This window comes from Crocuta crocuta, unplaced genomic scaffold (assembly GCF_008692635.1).
Source record: "Crocuta crocuta isolate KB4526 unplaced genomic scaffold, BGI_CrCroc_1.0 scaffold79, whole genome shotgun sequence".
Classification (NCBI taxonomy): Eukaryota; Metazoa; Chordata; class Mammalia; order Carnivora; family Hyaenidae; genus Crocuta; species Crocuta crocuta.
Window position 1 is genome coordinate 80,419 of NW_027533329.1, and position 11,881 is coordinate 92,299.

An 11,881-nucleotide genomic window follows, 5' to 3' on the forward strand; every position below is an offset into this window, starting at 1 on the left:
AACTTTATGTTAATTCTTAGGGGTTTCGTGTTAGATGGGAGTAGTCATCCACCTGAACCCAGTGTAGTTTTCTGGTATGAATGATTTTTATTACCCCTTATCTCATTTCCGGTTTTTTAAAAATATGTTGTGGTCAAACAAAGGATGTCTGTATCTGGCCTGGGAGATTTGGCAGAGCTAACTGCTTTTTCTCTTTACCTACTTTCTGAGTCTTCTACTTGGACACGTGGGAAGCTTATGATTGCCTTCAATATGTAATTGTGACCCTTCTCTAAAAATGGGAGATTGTGGGAGTGGGGGAGTAAGTATCCAACACTGTTCTCACTTTTCCTCATTCCTTATTTCTTTGCCTTTCCCCTGTGTTCCTCCTCTTTCCCCTTTTTGGGGTATATGAAGCAAAGCAGAAGAGTGCATTTCATTCTGTTCTTAAAACTATCATGTGCCCAATTTGATCTGGTGAAGTCCACTTCTATCAATGTGGGAGATGGAGATGGACAGGAAGTAAAATCTGTAATTACAAATGCCCTCCATATTCTCCCCTTTTCAAATCTCATCTCCTACACTTAAATCATGTCTTTTAACACATTATAACCAAAGGGCATGTCTTCCTTTCTTCATATTTGATGTAGAAAATTTTGGAGTCACCTGCCAAAGAACAGTATATCACATATCATTCTGCTACATATCAGTATTTACAAAGATATCAGCATGAGCCTGTGGTTCACATACTTAGCTATAGAATCTATGACTCCCAGATCAGCCACTTGCCAGCCATATAACCTTGGGGAAGTTATCAACTTCTCTAAGCTTCATTTTATTTTTTTTCTTTTATTTATTTATTTATTTTTCTTAAATAGTTTATTGTCAAGTTGGTTTCCATATAACACCCAGTGCTCATCCCAACATGTGCCCTCCTCCATGCCCATCACCGCCTTCCTCTCTCCCCCACTCCCATCAGCCCTCAGTTTGTTCTCAGCATTCAAGAGTCTCTCATGGTTTGTCCCTCCCTCCCTCTCCCCAACTATTTTTCCCCTTCTTCTCCCTCATGGTCCTCCATAAACTTCCTCCTAATCCTCCTATATGTGCAAACATATGGTATTTGTCCTTCTCTGCCTGACTTATTTCGCTCAGCATAACATCCTCTAGTTCCATCCATGTTGCTACACATGGCCAGATTTCATTCTTTCTCATTGCCATGTAGTATCCATTGTATAAATATACCACATCTTCTTGCTCCATTCATCAGTTGATGGACACTTAGGTTCTTTCCATGTTTTGCCTGTTGTTGAGAGTGCTGCTATGAACATTGGGGTATGTGTGCCCCTATGCATCAGCTCCTGTATCCCTTGGGTAAATTTCTAGCACTACTACTGCTGGATCATAGGGGAGTTCTATTGTTAATTTTTTGAGGAAGCTCCACACTGTTTTCCAGAAGGGCTGCCCCAGTTTACATTCCCACCAATAGTGTAGGAGGGTGCCCATTTCTCCACATCCTCACCAGCCTCTAGAGTCTCCTGATTTGTTCATTTTAGCCACTCTGTGTCTGTGTTCATTTTAGCCACACTCTGTGTCTGTTGGCAATCTGGATGTCTTTGGACAAGTGTCTGTTCATCTCTTCTGCCCATTTCTTCACTGGATTATTTGTTTTTCAGGTGTAGAATTTGATGAGTTCCTTATAGATATTGGATACTAACCCTTTATCTGATATGTCATTTGCAACTATCTTTTCCCATTCGGTTGGTTGCCTATTAGTTTTATGGATTGTTTCCTTTGCCGTCCATAAGCTTTTTATCTTGAGGAGGTCCCAGTAGTTCATTTTTGCTCTTGATTCCCTTGCCTTTGGGGATGTTTCAAGTAAGAAATTGCTGCAGTTGAGGTCAAGGAGGTTGTTTCCTGATTTCTCTTCTAGGGTTTTGATGGTTTCCTGTCTCACATTCAGGTCCTTTATCCATTTTGACTTTATTTTTGTGTATAGTGTGAGGGTGTGAGAAAATGATCTAGTTTCATTCTTCTGCATGTTGCTGTCCAGTTCTCCCAGCACCATCTGTTAAAGAAGCTGTCATTTTTCCATTGGATACTCTTTCCCGCTTTGTCAAAGATTAGTTGGCCATACATTTGTGGGTCCAGTTCTGAGTTCTCTATTCTATTCCACTGGTCTATGTGTCTGTTTTTGTGCCAGTACCGTACTGTCTTGATGACTACAGTCTAAGCTTCATTTTAAACATGTGTAAAATGGGGATTATAATACTTCATGGTGGTGTTAGAACTTGGAATAATCAATTCCTGGTATTTTATAAGTGGAGCATAGATAGAGGATTTAGAAATTTCCTATCCTATAGACAAAACAGTAAAGAAAGAAGGGCTATTAGATATTCAGGAAAAGTATTCATCAGCTTCTTTAAGTAGTTTTATCCTAACAGTCTTGGCAACCGGAGTTCTGCGGTGAGTCGTAACAATTCAAGTGGTTGAGGTTCTTGACAATTCAAGGATCCCCTGAGCAACTAGCAGAAGATTGCTAATTTCCTCAGTTTTCAAATGTTGAATAATGATTCAGTCATCTTTGCAATCAAGATTTATTAAGCATTCCAATGATGTTTCTTGCAGAGGTAAGAAATACAGCGTACACTGTAAAGTGGACATTGGACAGTTCCTCTTGAGTTTTCTCATCTAGAGAATAAAATAAGAATATAAATAAACACACAGTGGGTAGAATAGACATACTCTTTCCCCTAGAGTCCTAGAGAGAAAATTAATTTTCACAATTATATGACAAATCTAAAAAATCTAAAAAAAACTCTATTTTTTTCTATTTCATTAGAATATCATCAATTCTACTTACAGCTTAAGAAACTTAAGACTTCTAAATTAGATATATCCTTTGGGAATTAAACCACTAAGGACAATGAAGACTTTAAAAACTAACAACCACTTTTGGGGAGAAAACCTTTTTTTTTCCAGTTGTGTTCATTGTTATTTTAAAAGCACATCATGTAGTGAGTTCCTCAGTTTCTCTTTGGTCTTTATCTACCTGATGATTTTAAATGTCCATAAAGATGAATATTAATGGTTGCTATACTTCGCAAGTTAGACATGTAATGGTTGATTTTGCTTCAAAGTAACTTACTTCTTTGTAGTATTAAGTTACTCTAATTTCCTACCTCCCTGCCTTTTATTTTCCTCTGGAGAAAACCCTTCCAGGGCATGACCTAATGAATTCTGGTTCAGATTTCCAAATGAATTTGAACCAAAGTGATTCTATAATTTGGTTGAGGGAACCTTCATTAAATACCCGAACAAGGGAATTTTTACTATTTCATACCAGACTAAAGTACATTTCTTGACATATTGAAATTGAACTTCAGCATTTATGAGAATATAAATTGCAGCAACACATTGTAACTGTCATGAGTCCAGTAGAGCCTTAGGTCAAGGGTTTTTACTTTCTCTGTAACCCCATTAAAAATAGCAGTGTTTCTAATCATTTTTCCTTTAAAAATTAGAAAAATATGTCCTGCTCTCCAGAGAGATGTTATCTTCAGTTATTCCTATAATTTATATGGTTGCATGGGGTATGTCTTTATAGTTTTTATTTGCACTTCACCAAAGTGCAAATTCAAATTTATAGGCTAGTTCAGCCTTCTCTTTTAAAACCTATATGTGATTTTCTAATTGAGAGCATTAATTTTTGTTTGTGATCTGCATTCCTGATCTCTTTGCCATCTTCTTACCCCAAAATCATCCCTAATCCCACCAGTTTGAGTATTTATTTAATTTATATTCAGTATAATTAACCTACAGTGTTATATTGGTTTCAAGTGTACAATACAATGATTAAACATTTCTATATATTACTCATTGCTCTTCAAGGTAACTGTACTCTTAATCCTCATCTTTTTTACTCATCTCCCTACACAGCTTCCCTCTGGCAACCACCAGTTTGTTCTCTGTACTTAAGAGTCTGTGGAGGGGGTAGCCTGGGTGGTTCAGGTGGTTAAGTGTCCCACTCTCTTGGTTTTGTCTCAGGTCATGATCTCATGTTTTGTGAGTTTGAGCCCATGTCCAGCTCTCCACTGACAGTGCAGAACATGCTTGGGATTCTCTCTCTCCTTCTCTCTCTGCCTTTCCCCCTGCACATACTCTTTCTCTCTGTCAAGATAAATAAATAAACATTTAAAAAAAGAGTCTGTGAGGGGTTGTTTTACCTCTTTTTTTCTTTGTTTTGTTTCTTAAATTCCATGTATGAGTGAAATCATATGGTATTCATCTTTCTCACTCTGACTTCTTTCACTTGGCATTATACTGTCTAGGTCCATCCATGTTGCTGCAAATAGCAAGGTCTCATTCATTTTTATGACTGAGTATTATTCCATTACATTCCATCAGAAGTTTCTGAACAGTTTTCAGACAGACTACTCCAGTTTAACTTCAGACCCCAAGCTATTTATTACTATTGTATTGTTTACATTGTAGGTGTGCTATGTGCATCATCTGAAGTTGAACTTGACGTTCATCTATAACATTAATTTGAATATGGTCACCGGATTACAGTGTGATGGCAAGAGCTTTTAGCTCTCATTACCTATCATCTTTAAGGGTTTTCTGAAACAACATTGCATGCTTGAAAAACATACAGTGCTTTGATGGCTAATTGGCCGAGCTTCTTTAGGACCCTGACATTTGATTTCTTCTCCTAACCTGCTGGCTGAATCTAGGGGTCTCCTATGAATTGCAAGAATAGACAAAGCATAAACTTATCAGCAAATTTCAGTGTATCTTATTGTATAAGTCAACTGCACCACTCATGGTATTCGGTGTTAGTTAAGATGAAATGGCTATTTGAAGAATATGGGAACTACAGAATCCTCTATAGGCTGGAGAACATAGCTTGAATCAGCTAGACAAGGTAGCCCCAGAAAGGTTAAGAAGTAGGACATCCAATAGCAACTGTTTATAGGAGGAGTCTGACCAAGAGATTGCTTATTGCTTCCACACTGGTAGTGAAGAATTCTAGCCATTCTTCACCTTCTGTCTCTCATTCAGAAACAAAAGTCCTGAGCAAGAACACGCAGTTAGCTGAGACTATGTCATATGCCCACCCTGGTACAGAGAGCCAGGAGAGGAAGAATCTGGACTTTATTTTTTTTCTGTAGGCTACACATAATGGTTGGTTCCCCTCCAAAATAGGAAAGAACATGTATTTCTAGATAGATATAGAACTTTATGGACATTTTGTTTTTAAAAACTTAAGATTTTTCTGGGACATCATGTTAAAGATAGAGAATTCCAACCCAATAACATTATCTGTGTTAGATTAGAAAAGCAGAATAACATTTCTAATCCCTAATATGTAAATTTACACTAATAATACCTACTGAATAGGATTATGTTGAAATACTATTTATAATGCCTTAAAGACAATAAGTACATTGCCTGCATTCAATTTAATGTACTTTTTCTGCTTAAGCAACTTAAGGTTTGATAGGTATGATTGTAATATTTTAAAAGGTTAATATTATCTTGCTGCATAATGATTCTGTTCACCTCTCTGCAATTTTAAAATAAATGATAATCATTTGATTTTTTTAATCTTTAACAGGCAGGCTAGCCTCAATGAAGCAGCCGAGAAGTATTATGATTTGGCGGCCAGACTGAGACCAAATGTAAGTACTTTGCTAATGAGAAATGTTACTCAAAGGGATAGATTCACAGCATGTGATAGCTTTAGATATAGAAGTCTCATGATGCTGGGCCTTTTCTTTCTGATTTCTTATTCCGAATACTCACTAAGTGGCTACTTCAATAATCACATCTGCCAGTCTACAGCCTCTTTCTTTCTGCAGAGGCACAAATTGCTATTTTCTATCCTGTGTAAAGCACCATACAGTTTTATCATTCAAATACAGGTTTTAACATTATTAAATAGTTGGCATCTAGTTTGCTTTTAAAATTAGTTCCTTGTAAGTGTTTCTGCTGGGGTGTTTAATACCTAAGGACTACCTAACATCATAAGTTTTTTGTTTTTTTTTTTATCTTTACATACACTCAAACCTTAAGCCATGCCTCTTTTCAATTCCATGGTCCTCATTTCTAATAACTGTGCTTGTCAATGTTATCAAGTATGTTTTTATTAGAATTTTTCCCTGAGTAGTCACACTTCCATAAAGTGGGATGGATATAAATTAGATCATTACTATTGAAATAGAGTAACCATTTATGAGGAAATAAGAACTGGTTTTATATCTGTCTTCCAAGCCCTTTTTTATTCGCCGCACCTCAATGACCTCTAGCACGTCGCTTTTATTCTCATACACCCTGCTCTGCATCACCCTCCAACACTAAAATCTTCTCCCCTTACTCTCCAGATCTAGACTTTCTATTGAGAAATGTAATTTTGAAACAGTAATGAAAGTGTGTGTGTGATGTGACTACAAATAGTGAGATAAGTCTCATTTTTATACAGTAACTCATCCGTTGGGCAAACAGCTATACAGTGCCTGCTTTGTGATAGGATACAGAGATTTGATTTCATTCCTTAAAAGACTACATAATGTAGCAGAGAAGATGGAACATAATCAACTAGTTGAAATACAGTGTGGCAATTCCTAAGCAGAGGGATATACATTCCTGTGGGAGCACAGAAGAGGAGGATTAATGTTCCCTGAATGCTACCCACAGGGGGAGTAGCTTTTTTTTTTTTTTTTTTTTTTGCAGCCACATGTAATCTTAGCCGTCAATGTCCATGTCCCCATTTTTATTAATTATGAAGTACTTCAAGAATCAGTGAGCTGTTTGCAACAGGAAGGAAATAATTAATAGTTATAATGGTAAGAACAATAACAGCTGAAATTTGTTAAACACTGATTATGTGTCAGGCATCGTGTTAAGTACTGCATTCATTTCTCACAACAACCCACAGATACTTCTGTGGTCCCCATTCTGCTGACGCTCAAAGAAATTAATAACTCAGTATTACAGCTGATAAGTGGGATCCCATTATAACCCAGGTTGCTCTGTGCCTAAGAAAAAGCTTGCTGGAAAAATGCAGTTATATCTTAGGTAATGCAAACCAAAAGACTAGGAAACAAAAAAAATAATGATTTTCTCATTTATGTAGTCAGTAAACATCAACTGAGTACCTGTTAGTGCCAAGCACTATTTCAGGCACTGAAATTACAGCAATGTACAAAATTGACCAGAGTTCCTGCCCATTAGGAGCTTATAATATAGTCTGAGGAGATGAAGCAGAAGAATAAGTAAAGTATATATGGCATCACATAGCGATAAGTGCTTTGGGGAAAAATGGAGCAAGAAAAGAGAGTTAGGAGGTACAGGGAGAGATAGGCAGGAGGCATATCTTTGTGAATGCCTGAGATGCTGTCATCATTATTACTTTTTAATGTTTATTTATTTTTGAGAGAGACACAGAGTGTGAGCAGGGAAGGGGCAGAGAAAGAGAGGGAGACACAGAATCCAGAGCAGGCTACAGGCTCTGAGCTGTCAGCACAGAGCGCTTCATGGGGCTCAAACTCCCGAACCTTGAGATCATGACTGAACCCAAGTCAGCTGCTTAACCAGCTGAGCCACCCAGGTGTTCCTGTATAGCATTTCTAAGGGTTAAATATGAAATATTTAATTATTATAACTTCAATTGAAGATGAGAATCAGGGCTTTTTGTTTTTCTTTTTTTTGTTGTTGTTCCCTTCATTATAATGAATATAATGCCTACAGTATACATAAAAATGATGATGTTAAGTTTAACCTTTACTCATTGAGTATCAGTCACTTTTATTTCTGTTAAGTAGTTGATCAAATGGTCTTCTTCAACACATTATAATGGATTAATGAGAAAAGAGCTATCTGAGCTATCTGACCTGACCTAAAAAAATGAAAAAGATGCTGAGGCATCCCAGATTTAAGCCAGACTCATGAACTTGTTTATTTTAAATGGCCAGCCAAATCATAAAATCAATATTTAATCTCCCAACTTAAAGCCATTTTTCCTGAAACCCCAAAAAGTTTCTTCATGAACATGCTGCAGACTGTTTTTGAAAAATGCATTTATTCAAATGCTACTTCCTTTATCTGGTAGCAATAAAGTAAGTATTTTATGGATTTGGATAGAATAGGAAGTTCAGATTTAACATTAAGCAAATGATGTTACAGCTGTAGATCAACAGATGTGGTCTTTCCCTAATCTGTTTTATGAATTGTGTTTTGGTTTTCTGTATATAATCTAAGTAAGATGCCACTATGGCAAGACTGATAAAACAAAGACATTGGCAATAATATGTACGTTTGTGTTCTGAACCAAGGAGACCTATTAAAACAATGGTCCATATATATAATGATTTATTAGCAGTTAGCATCTGATCCAAATTAAAGCATCCATCTAACATTTATCTTGATCATAGCTGTTATTCTTTTTGTCCTGAAAACATTCTATGTTATTTCTGTGCTTTAACTTAATAAATTTCAGTTCCCTGCTTATAAGAGGACATGGTAAACAGACCTGCATTCCCCTTCTCTATAAGTGGTTTCACTGTCTTTTCCATTTTTCTTGTCTACACAGTAATCTAATCTTATTTTTCAAAGGGCATTTTCTTCTGTTGTTTGAATGTCCAACTATAACAATCAGTAGCTATATGTGGGGGATCCTGTGAGTGTTTTAGCAATGCTCATGTCCTGATTGTACAAAGTAAAATATAGAGCTGCAGTCCTGTGTCCTGCCACTTACTATCATCATATTAAAAAGGTTGTTATTTTTGTGGGATATTCTTCTCTCTTAATAAAATACCTATTCCATTTCTTCGGTATGTCCCGTGATGAATGTCTTTATTCCTTTCTAGTCTACAAAAGCCATATTTTTTTTCCCTACAATTTCCTTTAAAATTGTTTACTGACTTCTTGGGATATTTTATGTACAAAAAATTCCAGTGATAAAATTATAAGCTAATAAAAGGCTAATTAGCAGGCATGCATTATTTTAAGTGTTAAATTATGATATTGTCTCTTCATCACATATTCAGTGCATTGTCATTTACTAGTGTGTACAGTTACATTTATTACCAAAATGGCACCATTAAATTTAATCCTATTTATTTGATTTTGGGGGAGGTAGGAGGGAATAATCTAATATTAAGCCTCATACTACATTAAAACATTTTTATAATGGGAAACTCTTTACCCAAATTGCCATTTTAATTTTTTCCACTCTTAGTTTTTCATTTGTGTAAATAAAACTGATCTCTGTGTGGAGGTTACTTTAAAAAGACAAACTTCTGTCTTCTCTCTCACTTCTGCACATTAAAAAAAATGCTGACTCTTGAAGACTAGAGGGAACATTTAAATGAAATAGTTTTGTTCCTCCTGTGGGAATTAAGCCAAATTCTACATTAACTTACGAATTTTTAATTTTTTTTCTAATGTGAAGAATGGGGAATTTGCATAGTACAAAGTCACCCACTTGTACTTGGCTTTTAGCAAACTCTAGAAGTTAGAAAGAGGCAATTACTAATGATCAGGCCTAAATATCTTGTATTTTTTCTGGATGTAATTTTGGTCTGAATTAATTTGTTTTTTATCAAGTTCCAGCTTTGTGTAAGACGATGCCAAATGCAGTGGGATTTCAGTTACGAAAATTTAACCCTGACGTTGAGAAATATTGTCTCATGTTGGGAGGAAATGGAGGAGAGAACACTTGGACCCAAATCCTCACAATTCAGGGCAGTATATAATGCTGTATAATAAGTACTTTGTGAGTGATATAAGGCAGTCCTAGGGAAGTGTTCCGGAGAGAAAAATTACTTTCATCTGTACTGCTCCTAGAAGGTATTGAGTGAGAGTAGGAAACTTAGAGAATCCTGAAATGATAGGATGTTTATAGGCAAAGATTTTAGCAGGAGGAGGAGAAGAAAGAGAATGTGCATGAATATTCTACCTGGCAGGTAGAGGCATATACATGAATAAGGACATGGAGCTGAGAAAACATGAACTAGGTGCAAGAAATAGTAAGCCCAGGGTTGGGGGCAGAGAGGAAGAATGGGGGAAGATAGAACTGGAAATGAAGGTAAAACCAGATGAAAAGCGTTGAATATCATATCAAGAATTAGGAGTTTGTATTCCAGAGTTATGTTGAACAGGATGACATAATGAAAGTGATAATTTAGGATAGCCATTTATATGATGTAATGAAGAATGTGGGTTGCATTTGGAAAAGTAGAGTTGAAAGATGCCACTTTTGGAAAGCCACTAAAAAAGTCATTGTAAAAGTTTAAGCAGAAGGTATAATCCAAAAGTACAGAAACACAGTGGAATGGAAAAAGAATATGCAGGAGAAATAAGTAGATTATTTGATAGCATGTGAGTAGGAAAATTAGTTGGCCCAATGAATGTTCCAAAATTTTGAATATAGGTAGCTTGGAAGAAGGAAAGATAAATACCCCGAACAGAAATATGGTAGTCAGAGGAGTGTGTGTATTTCAAGAAAAAATTTGGACCCAGCAGATTCTGAGTAAGAAATAGAATATTATAATTGTCCATGGGACACTCCTATCAAGTAGGCAGTTGGGGGAAATGCCACAGTTAGAATTAGAGATGTGGGAGTCATTTGCAGAAAAGAGATAATGCCAAAGAGGTTGTTAAGATGAGGAAAAGATGTACAAAAGTAGAAAAAGGAGACAATTTCAAATCCCTGGGAATCTCTACATTTGGAATGTAGAATAAGGAAGACACGAGACCATGACAGAACATAGAAATCAGATTTAGTGGGTAATTTTCAATGCTGCTAAAGGTAAAGGAAAACAAAGACTAAGAATGCCCACTGATTTCAGAGAATAAGATGCCATTGGCTTTCAGGTACAGTTTTGTTCAAGTGATATAGGCAGAAGTTTGTAATGTGTTAACAGAATGGAGGATTGGAAACAGAGTAAAATTATTCTGGAAGTAAGTTTGGAGGTAAATCAAAGAGACGGGGAAATACCAAAAAATATTAAGTATATATTTATTAAATATTAAAGGTAAGTGGTGAGATGTGTGTGTTTTTAAATATTACAGATTAAAAATGTGTCCAAGTAGAGGATAGAGCAAAGGAAATATCAAAGATCTTCAAAGATTATTTTCTCCCCCAGGACTGAAGAGAAAGTAAACTGAAGATATAAAAGCAGGGGTGAGGGGTGGGGAGACCCAATTTAGAAACAAAGAAAGCATAAGCTTAGGTAATAAATCACTTCTATCAGTTATTTGCTTGTCTGCTGATCCTATGGAAAGAGAATTTGAGGTCAAAGACCTGTGGGCGCTGATGTGCTGAGGCGCACAGTAGGTAGTAATTGATATAGGTCTGGCATATCTACATGTGATAAATGCGTTATTATAAAATCAAAGACATTATCCATTTGGGCTTTTTAGCAATGATTATATGTCAAAAGATAAAATGAGAACTATGGGATTCAAAGAAATGAGCTTACTACATAAGAGAGTTGTAGTTGTGTTATAAGATGGTCAACATATTCTACAATTTGGACTTTCAATTACTTTCAATTTGGACTTCCTTTTTTATGGTAAATGTGGAGAGGCAAGAGGGAAGGTAAGAGGAGATGGATATTCAGTAAAAATAACTGCTAAGGCTGGGATTGGGAGGAGTGCAGATTAAGAATTAATTATTTGAACTGTAATGGTGGAAGAGAGAGAAAATGTTTCAAGTTATAGTTGGTGACTGATGAAAAAGTTATTCTTCCACCCTCTTAGAACAAGAGACCATGAAATTAAGTTAAACAGGACAGATTCAGATTTGACCATATAAGGGATTTTGTGGGGAGGAAATTACTGAGATGGTCCTTTTGTTGGGGAAAAAATGGGGGGGGGGGGAAAAAAAAATTTGTTTTTG

At 36.1% G+C, this 11,881-nt stretch overlaps 1 protein-coding gene across 1 annotated transcript in view; it reads left to right on the forward strand.

Annotated features, from left to right (window-relative positions):
* The window catches only part of LOC144218296 (protein O-mannosyl-transferase TMTC2-like), a 135,227-nt gene that overhangs the window by 71,802 nt on the left and 51,544 nt on the right, over positions 1-11,881 (forward strand). The window contains exon 4 of the mRNA XM_077748143.1: positions 5,597-5,660. Coding sequence (XP_077604269.1) covers positions 5,597-5,660 — 64 coding nt within the window. The remainder of the gene's footprint in view (positions 1-5,596; positions 5,661-11,881) is intronic.